The sequence below is a fragment of the Accipiter gentilis genome, chromosome 3 (assembly GCF_929443795.1).
Source record: "Accipiter gentilis chromosome 3, bAccGen1.1, whole genome shotgun sequence".
Taxonomy (NCBI): Eukaryota; Metazoa; Chordata; class Aves; order Accipitriformes; family Accipitridae; genus Astur; species Astur gentilis.
This window is the reverse complement of record NC_064882.1, coordinates 35552978-35571761: the sequence shown is the minus strand read 5'-3', so window position 1 is coordinate 35571761 and position 18784 is coordinate 35552978. Positions and strand designations below refer to the sequence as shown.

The following is an 18784-nucleotide window of genomic DNA, read 5'->3' as shown; positions in this document are numbered from 1 at the left end:
CGTTAGGTATTTTTTCCCTCAAGTCAAGTATGAACAGAGGTAAACCTTGTTAAAGCATAACTTTGCCCCTTGTTAAACAGGATATAGTTATGCCTTTTTGTGCATGGATTTGGTTCTTCTTTCATTCACAATGCTATTCAGATGAATGTTGTGGGTAGCCTTGAAGATTTGGATTAATAAGGTTTATTCCATCCAAGTGACGTTGCTGACTTTGTAATCTTTATTCATGCAGCTTAGTTGGGAGAAGCCATGGAGGCAGGGTTAGAGCACAGCTGTCGCACTGGCTTGCACTGAAGCCCGAAACATTTGCTCACCCACTCAGATCTGCATCTGGATGTGTGGTTCAGCATGCAGAAAAATCAGACACTGGTACTACCCAAAGCTTGGATCTGCATAGCACAGATTTAAGGCAACATCCAGCATGGGCAACATGGGGCAGCAATTCATTCAGGCAAGCCTGGAAAAAGCAATATAGATTTAGCCAAAGTGAATTACACTGTCAGCAGCGCTTGTCACTATACAGTACCAGCTACACGTTCAAAGTACTCCATAGATACAATTTTCATGCTACATCTGTTATGCACTCATAATATCATCATCTCTATTTTACTTGCTAAATCTGCTTTCTGAAGAAATTGTAATGAGGAGTAGGATTAGGAGAGTTGACCTTAGACTGGGACCTTGGAGTTTCTTAATTTTCTGTTCCCAGCATTCCCAGAGAGCAGGGACATGCTAGTGTTAACTTGTTACTGCCTCCTGAAAAGACCTGCCTCTTCAAGGAAGGTGTTTGTTTAAATATTGACTGTTACATCCTCCTAAGAGAGCACTTCAAGCCATTCTGAGCTGCAGAACATGCTTAAAAGCCATGGAGTTAACTTGGTTTGGATCTCCGTTTAATGTCATGCCTCCAAGTGACAATTATTCACCAGTGTCACATATACCTGGTAAAATGTTACCAAGTGTGACTAAACTGGGTTGCAATCTTCCCCATTTGCAAAGGCATAAATCTCTAATGCTGGAGTGCTGGTTTTGTTGGTTTGCCCTCAGGGACCAATGGTGACCTTGGCTCTCTTTGCATGCATATATAATTGACAGATGATCTCCCACTCAGTAACTAAATAATAACTATATATAGCTGCTGTGTAGTGTTAGAGCTCCTGGAGAAGTGAGTAAGATGTATTAACAAAAGAAAACTGTCTAGAATATTAGCTACATGATAAACAGGCCAAGCTGCTTCCATGACAGCAAGTATGCAGAGCTGCAAAAGAACCTGACTGTAGCAATCTGGGGCTTTTCTCAGGTGCCAGTAGTGTCTGAGTGGCACCAAAAGACCAGTTAGCTGCAGCAGTTTAGCCTGTATACAGTTTATTCATATGTATACTATGATATATAGACAAATATGGACTAGAAACATTATAAATAGAAATGTTTTTAGTATATTTAACTGTATAAATACTATGTGCAATAGTTTTAGCTACATATAAACCTGAAAAATGGAAGTTCAGGAGGTCAAAAGTACAGTGTGTGTATAAGATAAAATGCAGGTATAAAGTGTGATCTATGCAAGCTCTCTATCTGTGCCAGATTTCTTTCTAATTGAAACTGACAATTCAAAAGCATTGAATAATGTAAAACTAAACACCACCATGCAGGTAGATTCAGTGTCATTGTTCACCGCAGGAGCAGTTTATTTAGCATACTCATCATTATGGAAAGAAAACTGTACTTTGCAATATATTTTGTTTTTTTACATAGACCTCGGACATTTCAGCAATGTATCATATATTTAAATTGTGAGTTTAGAGAATAATAGATGTGGTTCTTACATCAGTTTCAAATGTGAAACATGATACAATAACACTGAATATTTTATAATAGGAAAAGGACTGAGTATCTTTTATTATAGCCATAAAAAAGTAATCAATCATTACTGCTTATGTTGTGTTACTACATCATTAGTAGTTTCTTTGAGACTAGTAGTCTCAAAGATCTTCCTTCCACAGTTTATTTCATCCACCGAAGGAAGGCTTTGTATAGAGGAGTATATGTTAAGAGAAAGGGAGGTATTTGCTGGCTAGTGTCAGTGTAGTTGTTTTGGCCAGGGAAAAGATGGTAGAGTAGGTAACTATCTCAGAAAATTAGAGGAAGTTATTATGGAGATTTTTTTTTGTTTTTTTTTAATCAAGAAAGGGTTTTAAATGCACTTCTAGCCATATTGAGGCACTTGGTCAGCTATTTCTGTAGTTCTTAGCATTAACCTAAGCTTGCCTTTAGTAATGAATGTGGTCTATAGTACCGGTTCCTGGTGCAAGTTCCCCAACTCTTTACCAAGAACAAAAAACCCACTAGCAAAGCAGCCTTATATATGGTAAGAGTTCCTTTTCTCAGGAATGTTTCTTTGCTGAAAAACTATTGTACCTGTTATTTTTATTGCCTAAATGCAAATGAGAGCAAACTGTATTTTGCAAGTGCAAATACAAGTAATAAAAATGTACATTAAGAAACTGAATTCCAAATAAAATCTTTCAGCACAACATATCATGCAGTTCAGTGACTTTTGTGAATTATTAATATGACAGGGGTTTGGGATCTGTATTGTTAAATATAGCAGTGCTTTTTCTTTCATATTTACCAATTCATCTGTTTAAAAAAGACGAGAGAAAGATGGAAATATCTATGTGTAATATAATGACATTTGTGTGTGTTTTACTTAGGAGCACATTACAGAAGAAAGTAAAGGACTGAGAGTTGGTTTATTATCTAATTCCAGTTCAAGTCAAGTCAAGTCTGAATAGAACTTAATTAATTGTGACCTTAATTCTTCTTGTTTGTAATGATTTTGTTGTTCATGTGACACAGGCGTTGCAAGTAGTCCATGACTGTGCAAATAACATCATTTGCATGAAGTCTGAGGTTAATGCTGCCCTGTGATAGTACTGATTGCATTAAAGACAACCATAACATGCTCTGCTTGTTGGGCTACTTTCTAGTGAAAAATAAAGACCATCAGTGTTCATTTAAAAATAAATGCTTATTTTCTTATCTTTGTATTTAATTTTTGTTTCTCTCTAAGATTTTAAATGAATATTTCACATAGAATAAAAGTAGTTCTTAAACAGTGAGCTGGTCACCAATTTTCAGTAACTTATTTCTAAACTTTTATCCAGTCAATGCAACCTTACTTTCTATTAACTTTGGGAGGTTTCAATTTATGATAGAACTTGGCACAAGGTCTTTAATAAATCTTTCCAGGGTTTTCAAATTTATAGCTGTAAATCAGACTCTGTCTGTCATTATTTCATAAATAATTTCTGTTAGAATGTCTTTATTTCCACATCGTGATATCATAAAAAGAAAAATTAAACTAATAAATTTGGTAAAAATAATTAATTAGTAAAATTCACCCAGTAGGCACAGTGGACTGGTAAATGCAGGGCAACATTGGCTGCCAAGGTAGCACACAAGACTGTTATGCTACATGTTAATTTTGACACCCTGCTTGATTTGACATCTTCCATTTCTGCATGCAGATCTGTGATACGGGAATAAGCGGTACAAGATGAAGTCAGATGTGTATTCTGTAGTCTTCTTTTGAATGGAATATTTAGGTCAAGTATATTCTCTTTAATCAGCAATGAAGCTCAAAGCAGAATTCACATATGCGGTGTCTTTGAAATAGTTAGCTGTGACTTACTACGTGTCTTGCAGAAATTCCTAGAACACCTGATGCTAAGAGTCAAGTAATGGTCATATGGATGGTGGTGCTTCTCATTGCTCAGGTGCAATATGAATATGATTTGGTGCGTGTTGTGTGCACTGGTGCTTTTGTATGTATGTTACACTCACAGAAGTTTTGTGGATGACTGCTACTACATGTTTTCTGGTGTGTCTATATTCCTTCCAGTTGCTGTGCTTGAAATGTGAACCTAGAAGTATTAGTATGGCTACGTCGAAGTTTCAGCATTGGGAGATGGGACAGTAAGAGCTTGTATGTAGGGCACTTTATGTCTTTCAAGTCCCATATAATTCACAGACTATTTTGGTCTATGTATGTCAGTGTTTGCTGAACGGGGAAGTGAGACTTGGTCATGACTGGAGCAAAGCTTTCCTTGTACCAGGGGTATGAGAAGCAGTGTCCCTCCATTTCCGATCTTCCCCAGTGGTGGCGATGAGCTGCGGTTTTCTGAAAAATGGATTACTTGGACATGGATTTTATTTTCCAGGGTTAGGTACGTACTTAATTGTAGATTCAACATTTCTGTGCTTCCAATTGCAGTTCAGGAAAATGGATCATATAAGGTAGAGGCCTTTTGTGATACTGTGTAAACGTTACAAAGGTGCTAGATTAAGAACAAGTAAATTGCATCCATTAGCAGTAATGATATTGCAAAACAACTAATTATAGTAAACATTAAGATTGACTACCTGCAAGAATTTACACTATGTCCAAGTGAAAGTTTTTAGTTGCTTAAACTTTGAACTGTCCTGCTGAAATGACTGCAGAGCATGATTTGTATGGAGTATAAACAAATTGGTTTTTGTTGTGTTGATCTTTCCCAGTTTTTTGGTTAGGTTGAAATACTGAGAATGTTTCTTTTGCTTTTTCATACCTTCAAATTAATTTCAAGGTATTTTAAATTTGGGGTTTGGTTTGAAACTGCTTGTGGATGCGGTTCTTGGCAGCAAATAGTCTGTTCTCCAGAGGAAGCCGTAGTCTTGGCTGCCCACCTTCCTTCTCTGCTACTGTTGGAGCCTGTCCCGTCACAGGGGGAGTATCAGCAGAGAGGAGACCAGAGTGAAAGTGGTACTGGTTAGCCCACCAACCTCATAGTCCAGCTTGTTCAGAAAATGCCATCAAACTTGTCCTGTTTCTAGTCCCTTGCTATTTGTCCCTTGCTAGCAGAGAGGGAAATACCAGACCTGCCTGCTCCTGAGAGCACAGGTTGCCCTGAGCAGTGCTGACTTCCACAGGTGCCGAGTTGCTGTCTCTTGTCAGGGTCCCATCGCTGCTCCTTGCAAACTGTTAAATGTGCACCAGAAGAAGCGTTAATGTTTTGGTCAGTGTTGTAAAAAATAGCATAGTGGTGATACTCACTGTAATGCTTCTTCAAAACACCCTTTTATAAGGCTGTTGTAATATTTATGCACAGTAGAAGGAAAGGGGGGTAATACAAGCTATAAGTATATTGGAAAAATGTTTGACAGTTATCCTGGATATACCTGGGAAATGGTAGTGATAGCAGTAATGTTAAATCTGAAAGCAGAAAGCTTTGATGCTTCTGCGCTATAAATAATTACTAACAAAGGTGATTGCCAATGTGAAGAATTGTTTGCAGAGGGATTCATTTCTGATTGTTAAGTGTAAGTATATTTAGACAGAAAACGATTTTTGTTCCTGAAAGCCAAGAAGTTGGTGTAAATTGGAGGAATTAGTGCTTCGGACTCCACAGAGCAAACACTAGCCTGGTTATTACAGTTGAGACTTGACAGATGTAGTTATATTGAGGTTAGCACAGGAATCTATTGCTTTATTTTACATTTTAATGACTGAATTCAGTCGTTATGGCTGGCGTATTATTGTTAGCAATTGACTTTACAGTTTTCTTTAAAAAATATACAGTTTGGCAGTTTCCTCTCCTAAAAACGTTGCAAGTGTTTCTAAGCTCTTAATGTCCCTCTTTCTAGGTCAGCTCTGATCCAGAAATCTCCATTCATGAACTGGTTTGTGCTCGTGGATTTCATTGTCCAAGACAGTAATGCATCCAGTAATTCCAAACACTTTTGAAATTTTAAGGCTAAGTAGAAAACCTTATCTGAATTTTGCCAGGATTTAAAATGTAAATCTCTATGTTAAAAATGCTTTTAACTTTAGAGCTACCACTAGCCATTTTGACTGTCTTTAAATCTGATTTTTCTGACATATTCATCTGTCAGCTACCATTTCTAAAGTGTTGTTTCTTTCTGCAGCTTGATGGATTTAGAATAACTTAGAAGAGCATACTAGTTCTGCAGTTTTACATTCTTTGAAAGACTGTATCATAGGTTAATGGGGTCAGTATTTGAATTAACAAGTTGTTAACTGAAGAAGCCTAAAATACATGCTCTATCACAATAATTGAATCCAAATAATTGAGCTTGAGGAGGAATAAAGGGACACATCAGAGCCTGCTTTCAAAACTGAACAATGAAAGTGGCCCTGTTCTTTGCCTTTTGCAATGCAGTCCAGAAATTGTGACTCTAAAATCTGAGGTTTTCTAGTGTAAGTGAAACCCTGTAAGAGTTTGCAAGCACGATCTATCAGTTAAATAGTCCTAACATCTACATCCAAAATGAATAAAAGGTAGCTAGATAAGATTTGACTACATGTGACAATAAGAGATACCTAAACATTTTAACAAGGACCTGCCATCATGGGAGAAACCTGCCACTAGAAGAGGTGCAACACAGTTCTAACAAACTTGAGCACAGTTGTTTCACCTAAAAATAGTAACTCCACCAGTTTGCTCATCCTGGACAAGGAATTTGGGGAAGTCTTGTGCTTTAGCTTGTTAGTGGTGGTTCTCATGCAGTTATGTAAAGAGTCATTGTTTTTTATGTTACTTGTTCAGTGAGAAACCTTCTGCTGGCACACAGGAAGATTTTTCTTAAATTTTCATTTTGTTTTTCAAAAACTGCTTTTACTGATGGAAGGATGAACAGAATTTATTGACAGAGTGCAATAGTAGCACGTGGGGCAGAAACAGAGATGAGGCAAAGCACCTGTTCATCCTAAGGACTCTTAAAAGCAATAATCCAACAGTTCCCTGAAGCTTCTATCCAGTTTGGAATCTCCAGAGCTCCTGGAGCTAGCCAGATCATATCCATGGACAGTCCATTTCTTCTTTTGAAGCGAGCTGCTTTAGAAACTGTCCACTTTTGATGTTGTGTTTCCGTAAAATAACTGATTGTTCTGAGGCCAACTTGTTCCTGCAATTCTGTGAGAAAGTCAGTGAAGACATGGTCTGGCCTCCCCCTCTGTATGTTCTTTTTCTGTATAAAAAGAAAGGAGGAGGAAATGATTTCGAAAGTTTTTATTGGCTTATGTTTCAGAAAGGAGAGACTTTCTGCATTGCAGACAAACTAAACATAGAAGTTAATGTTAAAACAGAAATGCTCTGAAGTCCAGTAAATACATGGATAAGCGCGCAGATTCTGTCTGTGCTCCATTTGCTGCTCCTTTTCCTGCTTGCAGTGTACCACAGTGGTGGTGAGTACGCCAGCCTCTCAATGCACCCCTGAATTGCTGCTGCTACCAGCCCAGCTACAACATTGGAAACATAACAATCACATTTTTTACCCTTAATACTACTTGTAAAGATTAAGTCTTTAATGAAGCTACACAAAAGCAGGGTTAAATAACGAGCTCTGTGCTGCCATGGTTGGTCTATTAGTAGCAGCCAAGCCTACCAGGGTCTTCAGCTAGTTTAAAGCTATCTAGGTCTGTCTGTAACCTATATCATCTTTCCAAGTTTTTCTTCTGTCACTGTTTCTAATTGAGGTGAATTTCATCCAAACAGTGTTTTTGGAAAGTCTCAGTTTACCATCATAAATACTCCTGCCTATATTGTATATTTACCACAATAAATGTGTTCTAAGACATGAGCTATAGTTTCTCTGTGTTTGATATGTTTTAACTCACAGATAGCTGCTGTTTTTGAGAATATGAATCTCAGATCCAGTGATGTACTACACTTGAAGAGGAGGAAGGAGGATATGCTGATCAGCTCTTATAGGTCAAAATTTGGGGTGAATCTAAAATACATCTGTTCTTCTAGATGTCTGACATGTGGTCAAGACTGGAAATTATGTGAGAGTAAGGATATTTTGGGACTAAATATTTCACAAGAAAAATTTACATTTTCCCCTGGTTCACACAGCCTTCTACCCAGTCAACAGATTCTTAAACCTAATGGTCTGCCTTTAAGTCCCCTTTCATGTCCTTCTGGTATGTGTCTTCATGCTGCTAAAGTTCCTTTGATCTCCTTTTGGCCACTTTCCAGACCATCTTTTAATTCCTTTTGTGAAATTTCCATACCAGCTTTAATTCCTGCCAGAAGGCAACTGTTCCATCTCTGTTCAAGCAGGGCCCCAAAGCTTTAAATTCTCAACATGTCTCTCTGGAAGTAATACTCCCTGCTCAGACTTTGGAGAAGTCAGGAATATATGTAGATCGAAGCAGTGCTGGGGAGATAAATAAGGAGATGAAAATATAGTCATTCCTTCCTTGACTAAATTGTTCTCTTTCCATTTGCTGCTTGACTTGATTGTAGTGATAGTTGGCTTTTATCTGCAGTTCTTGCTACTCTTCAAGCTCCAGAAATCTTTATTAAAAAACATGGAAATCCAGCCAAAACCATAACTCATTTAGCACTCTCTGCCAAATTCTTAGTGCTCTCTGTGCTTATATCCATTGAATCTTGTGAGTGCAAGACCTGGGATTGCCACTCAGTACCATTCTTTTACTGTCATTAAAAGACACAGATGTGACTCAAAATCATCTTGGACTTGGAGTGATTGATTAATCTGTAGATGACCCTCAGGTGCAAGGGGAGGGTCTTTTTGAAATTTCAAGAGTCCCTACTTTTACACCATTCCACTGAAAAGGAATTTCTGACTTTGGAAGGAGGCCTGGCAGGCTTACTGGGTAAGGTCCTAGTTAAATAGGTTAGTATCAACAGACTTATCTGAAGAATGGGGTCAGGATTTTACCATATTATCATATGGGAAAAGCTAGGGGTGTTTCCTTTTTTAAGTTTACCACTCTACTCTAGAACTGGAAGTGACTGGAAATAATGGAAGTTGTATGAAGATTTTTATTTTTTTAAATTCAGTTTTATTTTTTCTACTCTGGTAGGTTTTAAATAACTGAAATGCACCACTTATTTTTGTTAGGACGCTAAGATCTGCATTTGCATCAGAAAGCAACAACAACTTCTTTAAATTCCTGAGAGATTGTTACAGCCTTTATGTAATTGTGATTTAGTATCCAATCAAGTCTATTAAGAACCTGCCACTGGCTCGACTGGGATTGGATCAGGGTGCATGGCTTTGCATAGCTGTACTCTATGTACATATTGTAAGTCCATAAAAATATGTCTGTATATACAAACTGCATGTTTTGTTTGTGCTTTGAGAGTCCCAAATTTAATTTCTACATCTATTTTTTCTAATTACTTTGTACAGCAACCTTTGTTACTTTTGTCTTCAGTACTACATTATATATACTGTGGAGATGTAGTATATGACCCCTGGTACTGGAAGAGGTTTTGTTGAAGAGTTTATCTTACTCAGTGCAAGAATGGATAAAGTCATTGTTTACCAAAAACCTTTCTGGAAATCTCAGTGTCCTGAAACTTCAGAGATTCAATACCATTACTGGTTTTGTTCTGTAGGACAAAAGTAGGTAAAGGTGGAAATTTGGCCTAACTTCACTGTGTTCAGAAATCTTAGATCTACAAAGCTTAGATTTTCTACATACTGTCAGGAAATGTAAGTATATTCTGCAGTTTCACAAGAAAGAAATCATAGGAGCTGAAATTATGTGGATTTGTTAAAGGTGTTAGTTAATTTTCTCAGGGTTTACTGCATTCCTGTTCACCAGCAAACCGTATGTTTAGCCTATTCAAACAGATTTTCCATTGTTACTATAACCATAATTTGTTAAATTTAGGGTACAGTTAAAATTATCCTGTTGAATACTGTGACCTTAATACTGTCTTTGCAAGTTTCTTTAGGAGCTTAATGCATTCAGATTTGTAATAACTTAGGTACAAACCCGTTTCTTTTTCTTTGACCTATTTGCCTGCTCCTTCTATATGATTTACCCTTGCTGCATATTGTTTCCTTTAAATACTGTTACGTCTTTGCTTGAAGCAAAGCTACTGTCCAGCTATTCTCTTTGAGGTAAAGTTGCTTCAGGCTACTTTTTAACTTTCTGAAATGCAAAGTAACTGTAGTTCAGGTTTTAATTTTATGCCTTCTTCTTATTTTCAAGAATATACTGCTTGGACACATTATCAGTTTGTTACTTAAAAGGGCTGATAAATGTGTCCAAGTTGTATTAATATAAGTTGCAATAGAATTCAAATTAATGCTAACCAGAAGATCTTCCAATGGATGAGTAGCACAAAAGGTATAATTAAATCTCTCTGAAAAAGATTACAGGATGTTTCATGAATGTCAGTAACATAGTTTCAGCCCATAAATAAATTTCTTTGTTACAGATATCTTTCAGGGTTATCTCTACCAGAACTTTAAAAAATGTACATGTCTCAACAAAACAGTAATTCTTCCCTTTGATGTGCCCATTTGGGTACTTTTGGGTTTGAGCTTATTTGTTAGGTTCAGATTGTCCCCCTTCATTATGCTTTTACAGCTTCCAAAATGTTCATATTGTGGTAGTATCATAATGACACAGTGGGCTTTTTGAGCTACGTGCAGAACATTAGGTAAATACTTAATCTTAAGCTGTTGAAGTCTTCCTGTAGTCAGTGATTACTGTTAAGAGCATTCCAGGGTTCTCTGGTTGAGGCATTACCTCAAAGATTAACCCACTATCAAGGAATAGACTATGGCTGGAGAATTAGCACAGTTGCATTGTTGGGAAGAAAAATTGTGTGCCAAATGCAGAATTAGTCACTTTGATTAGTCTTAAAAATTGGGGTTAACTTTATCATAACCTGGTTCAGTCACTTGTGGGAGTGTATCAACCTCTTGTGGTCAAATCCAGTAAGCTGTAGCAAAGATGTGAGTCACCTTTTCTAGCTCTGGGTCTCTGAAGCACACTTCTTGGTGCAAATGTTGTGTCTTTGTGCTCTGTTTGGGTTGTTAGTGACAAAGAAGGGGGCATAATGATCCAGCCCTTTGAAACAGGCATTTGTTTGCTTAACTGTGTTTCTGTAGAATCTCACATTGCATTAGACACTCAAAGTTTGTTAGTTTATGTCTCTGAAAATATCATGGCAGATGAGCAAGGAGTGGAGGCTCAGCAAGGGGATTTTGTTCTACAGAACACCAGTGTTTCATGTCTTATTAGCTGACATTTTGTAGAGGTGTAGAAAAGGTGTATGTGGGACAGGGCATCTGCAAGTCTATTGTCCAGTGTCTCACTGGAAGCATGATCTTGCCAAAATTATAGATCAAGTCAGCTGTGGATTTGTATAGCTGAGTCTTGAAAACCTCCAGGGATGGAGATGCCACAACCTCTCAGGATAACCTTTCCAGTTCTGCACTACCATCCTAGAGAAAAAGCCTTTCTAAGTAGCCAGTCTGAATTTACCAAGCTGCCACTCAGTTGCTTTTGACCTTACGACATCATGCACCACTACCAAGGAGTGTTTGGCTCCATTGCCTCTGTAATCCCTGTCAAGTAGTTGTAAACTGCTATTAAACTGCTTTTAGCCCTCTCTTCACCAGGTTAAACAAGCCCAGCTCCCTCAGTCTCTGCAAACATCCTCAACACCTGACGAACTTTGTAGGTGCTTAGGACTTTGCTGGATTTTGTCCAATTTCTTCACTTCAATTGGAGGGGATTAGAAACTGGACACAGTGTTTGAAGTGTAGCCTCATCGGTGATGAGGAGAGAGTGATTTCCCTCTTCCTACTGGCCACATTCTTCCTAGTGTTAGCCCAGCATGTGGTTTGTTGATATGAGCCCACTGTTGACCCATATTCAGCCTAGCATGCAGGATGACTCCAGGACCTTTCCAGCTGGGCTGCTAAGTTGCCAGTTGCTTTTCAGCCAGATGTGTGGAACTCTTCTGCCCCAAGCACAGAATTTTGCATTTCTCCTTGTTGAACCTCCTGAAGTTTCTCAGGGTCCATCTAGATTCACACAAATGGCATTTTTTGTTGCTTTACAGCCATTTCTTGCCCTCCCTTAGTTTGTAACTGAGACGTGAAGCACTGAGTTTGTATTGCTAGTTATATCACTATGGATGTTTTTAGGTTGGCAATGTCTTGCAGTCCACAGTGCACAGTGAATATACACTAAGCTTGCATGGCATCAATGTGAATTTTCAGTGTTTTTTTCATGAATCAATGTAAGTTTTTGGCTACCTTCAGCTGACAAGATTGTTTGAAATACACCAAAGAGCCTTAGACATTTCTGGTTCATGAAAGACTTGTTGATTCTTTTCTTAGTGAGAAAGATGGCATTTTTATCTAATACCTCAAATAGCAACAGTGGGAATTGCTTTAGTGTTCAGTGGACTTGAAAGAAATCAATATTCTTTTAGCTTGTATAAAAAAATCATGGGTTCTTAGCAAAGCCATACCATATAGTATATTGAAACTGTTGTCGTTCCTTTTTCTGTGGAGACTACCCATTGAGGTTCAGGTACTAGCAACATCACTTCTGGATACTGGAATGTAAGTATGGGCTCCCTAGCAGTGATGACTAACATGATTCAGCTGCAGGTACAAATTGTCAGGCTCATTTTTCTTCACCAGCTATATGTTTGTTGGGGAGACCCAGATGGGACTACAATCCACAGTGGTACTGTCCTCTTAGATGTGCAGTTACGAGAAAGGTTATGTTCAAGCACCACCTGAATATTGTCACTAGGTAAAGAATGGAGATGAGGAATCTGCTGCTGCAGCCATAGATGCATGGATTCATTCATCTAAAGGTCCACACTATGGACTTCTCACCATTTCTTTTTCCGGTCATGGAGACTGAAAGGTAGGTTTTCTTCATTTCTCAAAGGGAAAATGAGCTGTAGAAAAACCAGTGATTTCCATAGGACTCACAGGAAAATTTCTGGTGGACCTGAGAACTAAGTCCAGGAACTATATTACAGTCCTTATGTACACAGTAAATTCTACCCAGTATTTAAACAAGGAAGAAGAGGGGATATTCTAGCTTGGATATGGTGGCAGGATGTGAGTTCATCCTAAAAATAGCATGTGCTTTCTGTCATGGAAGAGCTTTCTGTTTGAATTGGACTACTCTCTGGATCATATGTCTTTCTCCTGTGGCAAAATTGTTTTCTTTTTTTTCTATTCCATGAACTACTCCCCACACAGTGAAAGTGATCCTACCTTTTAGAAATATCCTGTGTGATTGAAGAGCCTCTTGAAGTGCTTGGGATGCGTTAGGCCAACATAGAATGTAGGGGAGGTTTAAGAACAATAGTTAACTTGCAGGGAGAAAATCAGGAGGATGTAAGAAAAGGCTCTTTGAAGCATTTAATGCATAAGGTGCTTGGTTTTGAATGCTAAGGCTTGTTTTTGAAATAGAGGTAGGTTACCCTTGAAGTGTGAAATGCTTGGCATTTGATGTTTTTGTAGATTACTAAAGCAAACAAACAAAAATCCACACCGTGACTGTTTCAGCTCTTGCTTTCAGTTGTAGCTTGTAGTGCTTTTTTATTTTTTCCTTCAGTTTTAGCTTTTACAAGTTTGCATTTGAGGGAGGGTAAATGCATTAACAGTTGTGGTTCTGGGTGAAACCTGTTTCCACTAATGCCAGTCCTTCCAAGGATTATTAGAAACTATCCCCAAACATTTCAAAATGTTTGAGTGCTTTTCTCTGTCTGGAGAAAGAAGTATCAGTGATACCTGTGCATTGTTACTGTAATATCTAGATTATTTATGTGTCATGGTGTTTTGGGGGCAGCTTTTTGGTGACTCTGAGAGGGGTTTAGGGAGTGTGTAAAACCTAAGGTCATCAGGGCTCCATGATGATTGTGATTCTTTCTGATACTCCTAGTATTTTTCACATAAAGAAAAGGAGCAGATTTACTAAAATTCCTGTTAGTGCTTAGAATAAGCACTGTCTTATGAAGTGAACAGAACATCTATCTGTAGTGCTCGGAACAGAATTAATCATCCTATTTCTTTGAGCCAAGATGCTGTATCTTATTTTATATTTAAATACTGGATTTATTAAATATGGTATTATATATGTGACCAACTGTTATTATTTCTCTTGGAGATACCTTTTGCAAATACCTTAGCTGAAGTCTGTTTATAATCATAGTCCAAGGTAGCAGATATTCAGAAAGATGAACTGTTTTGTTGCTTTGAAGTGGTTAGTATGTTGGAAACTGGGAACTTTGTGAAAAGAAAAGCAGTATACAGTGGCAAATAAAAACATAAAAATAAAAGTTAAGAAAATGCCCTGTCTGGCATCTTCATTCAGGGAGTGATGCATAAGTCTGTTTTGCTTAAATAAGAAGTGAGCAATTCTATTTACCCCTACATTTACTCTTTAGCATACACCTAGCTGAAAGATTGAGCTTAAGTAATTGATACAATAAAAGTTGGGTTTGGTTTGGGTTTTTTTCTCCTGATAAAGTGCCTCTGCCATATTTTTATAATCTTCATGGCTTGCTTTCCATGCTTTTCAGCAGTTCTGAATTATATATAAACCTCATGCATAGGCTTTGTCTTGTCTCTGAATTCACTTGCAAGATTAACATTGCTGTTGACCAAAGTTAAGCAAATGTAATGAAGGCTGATATGTTTCCAATTAATTATTAGAAATTGTTCCTGCCTGTGAACATCAGTATTCAGTGCACGCTCCTACCAGAATAAAGTGGTTGGTCATTACTTTCCAATCCTCTGTGTCTAAACGTGACATTTCTTCCAACAAAAACCATCATGGTACTCCTGAAAGATACATAGAGATCACTTTTGGAAGCAAACACACTTGTTTTAGTAAGGCTTTAGAGAATTGTTTTTGAAATTGTAAAACACTTCATTCATCACCACACTCAAAAGAATGATTTATTCATGTATTTCAGATAGAGGGATTTTTTTTTTTGTTTTTCTTCTCTCTCTAATGGGCAGAACTTTGGTATATACAAATCATTTGTATGTGTCATACTAAAAACTGGTGGCTGAAAGCCATCATCCTAGCTGGAAACCATGAGGATAGTGGAAAGTTTCCTTTTTTCCTTTAAAAGTTGTCTTTGTTAGGATTGATTCTTGTGGTAACCCTATTTAGATAAATGTGGAAGTAAAATAAAATGTCTCTGTGGAATGGGTGGGACAGAGGAAGCAAAAGAACTGCTTGCTTCTCTGTTAGGTAATTCATATGGTAATGGTTTCTGTAAAGGAAATGTGTAAAGAGCAGACTAAGAAACTTGCCATTTTGAAAGGGAGGACGAAGGGAGAGAGTTACCCAAGGGAAATACTTGTTCACATCAGAATTGAAAGATTAGTTTAAACATTATTTCCTTATTTTATTTAGGCTGTCTAGTTAAGTTGATTCTCAATCACCATATCCCAGCTTGCTATATAGCTAACTGGCAAGAGCATCATCAACTCATGAACCAAAGAATCCAGCTTGCTGGCTGGGCGGACAAATGGAGCTCCACAGAAGATGTGAAAGTAATCCAAATACTTCAGTATAAAATGGGGGTTCTTCACCACACCCCAAAATGTACTTGCTCGAAACAGGCATTGTCAAAATCATTTCTGTTTCCTTCACTTGTAATGTGGAAGGTGCTGACTGACAGCCCTGGAAATTAAGTCCTCTATTTCTCCACAGGACAGGTATAGCAAGGGCGGCAGCAATGCAAGCTTCCCCACATTGTCCTGCCAATGTTCCTCAACCCAGTTCTGAAGAGGTGACTTCTGGAGGTGAGTGGGTGGAAGAGTCTCTGTCCATGCAGTTATTGCTGCCAGGCAGTGGTTCTTGCAGGATGGGCTGTTGGACGGAGACTGACCCCTTGTCTTGAATGAACCACCAGTCTTTAACAGATAATCACTTTACGTATTGCAAAGCGACGTGGGCTGGATTCATTGACTGCATTATTCTGCTTGACTGCTGTCACATTTTGGTATTTCTTTGTGGTTGGATGGCACCTTTGCATTTTTTTTTTTCTTTTTGCACTGTTTTGTTTTCAGAGACTTTGTTAATGCTTTATGTACATGTCTACAAAGTAGCATGCAAATAACTGAATGCAGTCTGGTTGTCAATGTGATACAGAAAAGCAGTTACTGGTGGCAGCCATGTGTGCAAGAAGAGCTTAAGAGCACTAGATCAGGAGGCATGCCTTGAAACACACCAAAAATTGATAAGAAAGTGAATGTTGGTTTCCAGTATCTAAATGAACTATTAGGTTCCTGTTGTAAAGCCGTTTCTTAACATTTTCTCTTTTCATAATGACTATGTAATTTAGATATTAACACCAATTAAGCTGGTAAACTAATGTTCTTTTTTAGATTACTTTAAAATTAATGAAATCTGCCTATCTGAAGTCAGACATGCAACATTCTACACTATGTGAAAGTAATGGATATGTATTGCAGTTACAATAGATAGTTGTCATCTAAACCAGAAGATATGTGATAAATTATGTGAGAGGAATTAATAAGACTAATGCGAGTTTCCAGAACAAAAATAATGAGTGCTCACAAGTTTGGCAAATGAATTCTCATATACATCTCTGGATTTATTTAAGTACTACATACTTAAAATACAGTGAGGAGTATTCTATTTTCAGCCAAATTTACATCTCTCAAATATAGAAATACAATTGAGAAAATGGAAACAAAGGTTGAGAAAATGGAAACAAAGGTTTAGCACGGCTGTTAGGTCATTGTGAATTACTTTTGTAGCTTCAGATGCTGTGTGAAGGATTTGCAATGACTTGATTGTCATTTGTAGTTGAGCCCCATAAGTCCGTTTAACTCTCCTTCTATGGCTGTTTGTAAAAAGGTATGATAACAACAGAACGTAGTACAATTCAATAATTGTGTAAATTTAGCATTACTCCTGACTGTTTCCACAAGATCTAGAATAAGAGGAGTTAATTTTCCTAACCAGAATAGACTTCCTGAAGGGATTTCTTGCATTTTTTTACTGTAAAAGGTATGAATCAGAATAGTATTCATTCCATATACAGCTAAAGAAGTTCCTGACTTCTTTTTTTGTTAGGGTAGCAAGGGGCACAGGATTTGGTTCATAATTAATATGAGTGATAGAGTCCTGTTGGGAAGTAATTTGAGACTGATCCATAAATTGATTTTGAGCGAAGAACAGTTTGAGGATCCTTGTCATGACAATATGTGGCATTAGGTAATATAATATTAGGCATATTTGCTAATAATTCACCTTACTTAAGGTTTGTATGGTGCCAGTAAGTCACATGGATTTGATTTTTCAGGTCTTTTGAATGCAATGCAGATTTCTAACCTTTTGCTGTTGCTAACAAAGCCGTAGAGAGGTCCAGAGTTGGCCTCCCACACACCTGTGCGAACTGAGTCCAGAATTTCAACTCAGACCTACCTCTGTGCCACATAAACCTTTGAAGATAATTATATTCCTTATCACAATTAAAGCCTTTTTTATAATAGACTTTATTTTAAATTCAAGTACAAAAAAGTTAAATCAGTGTCAGTACAAACACAAAAGAATGGTCAAAGAGACCATTTTCTTCACACTGTATTTTATTCATACCACATTCATCTTTCTGTCTCTGTGTATGCTTTCTGTGAATTCTAATTAATTCCGACTCTGATTTTTCTGCATATTTACATTGAATAATGGTGATCTAAAGGAGCATACTTATAAAACAACATATTACCCAGAGCATCCCAGAGCATCATAATACTCATAACCTTGATCCTGGAGTCCTAACTTGTATAAGTAATTCTGTTAATTCCACTATGACTGGTCACATGAGAAAAGGCTTCAGCATTCAGTTCATAGTTGTAGATCCCTATCTTAAGAGCTTCAGTTTTATCACCTTTTGTTTACTTCCAGTTATATCCTAGTGATTGTATAGCCTCACTGCTTATGTCCAAGGACTGGGAGTAGAGGAAAGTGAAACCAGTCCTCAGGGAGGGTATATAAATATCTTTCCTGAATTACAGTGAGTTGGTTTGAGGCTTCAGGCTCAATTCACAAACTCATTTTTCTCACCAGCCACTAGATAACAGCAGAGCTTAAGGGACATATTCAGAATTTTGGGTGAAGTGTTGGAGGCAGAGGTTGCAAACAAGGGATAAGCAACTCTTCAGGTTGGCATTGAGTAATGTGCGGACTGCGCATGGTCACAGTTGGGAACCCCCCATGCTAAAATGTTATTTGTTTCTTTTTTGTCTTTATATCTGTGAAGATAATATAGATCTATATTTAAATGTAAGTGATCCAGAAGGGACTTAGCTTATTCCCAATATTCTGGGCGTACCTCTTGAAAAGCGTTTCCCTAGCAGGTTTGGAGCTAGGGTGGAGTACGTCCGGCCGCATGTGATCATCTGGAAGGAATTGTGTAACGGTAGATTGTTCAAAAGGAAGCATTTATTTGATGCACTTAGGAATGTTTCATGTGTCAGCACTGGACTTCTAAAAATAAATGACTGAGGTGCAGCAGAAGGAAATTCCTTCTAATCAAAACTTCATGTCACTGGCATCTGTAAGTAAAAGGGAGACTAAAGTACCAAAGCTATTGGAAATGAAAACTCATTGCTCAGATATCAGGCTGTGCAACTGATTTTATAGATCTACCAGGTAGTTATCATAGGCTTCTAACAAGTTACTGTTCACTATTATTGTGATTGTAGGAAGGAATTTGTCACCTGTCTCTCCAGGTTTCATGAAGGACTAAGTTTTCACCCTCCATTCATCTCTAGGTTGGCAGTTTTAGTCCAGCCAAGTTCATTAGTGACCAGGATATCATTATTAATCAACAGCTGTATAGGAGTGTATATGAAAAATGTTTGTTTATGTGTTTATTTAGTTCCTAGTAGTCTGTAGCATTATTATGGCATCTGTAAATGTTCAAGTGTTGGC

At 37.6% G+C, this 18784-nt stretch overlaps 1 protein-coding gene across 8 annotated transcripts in view; it reads left to right on the top strand.

Annotated features, from left to right (window-relative positions):
• Positions 1-18784, top strand: part of PPP2R2C (protein phosphatase 2 regulatory subunit Bgamma) — a 203960-nt gene that overhangs the window by 64964 nt on the left and 120212 nt on the right. For 2 of the 8 annotated variants that reach the window (XM_049797900.1, XM_049797899.1), the window contains exon 2: positions 15536-15627. The exons of 4 other annotated variants lie outside the window; for them this stretch is intronic. In XM_049797900.1, coding sequence (XP_049653857.1) covers positions 15561-15627 — 67 coding nt within the window. In that variant the 5' untranslated portion in view covers positions 15536-15560. Of the gene's footprint in view, positions 1-15535; positions 15628-18784 lie in introns of those variants that run through there. 2 more of the 8 variants (XM_049797905.1, XM_049797902.1) reach the window with 2 other exon arrangements.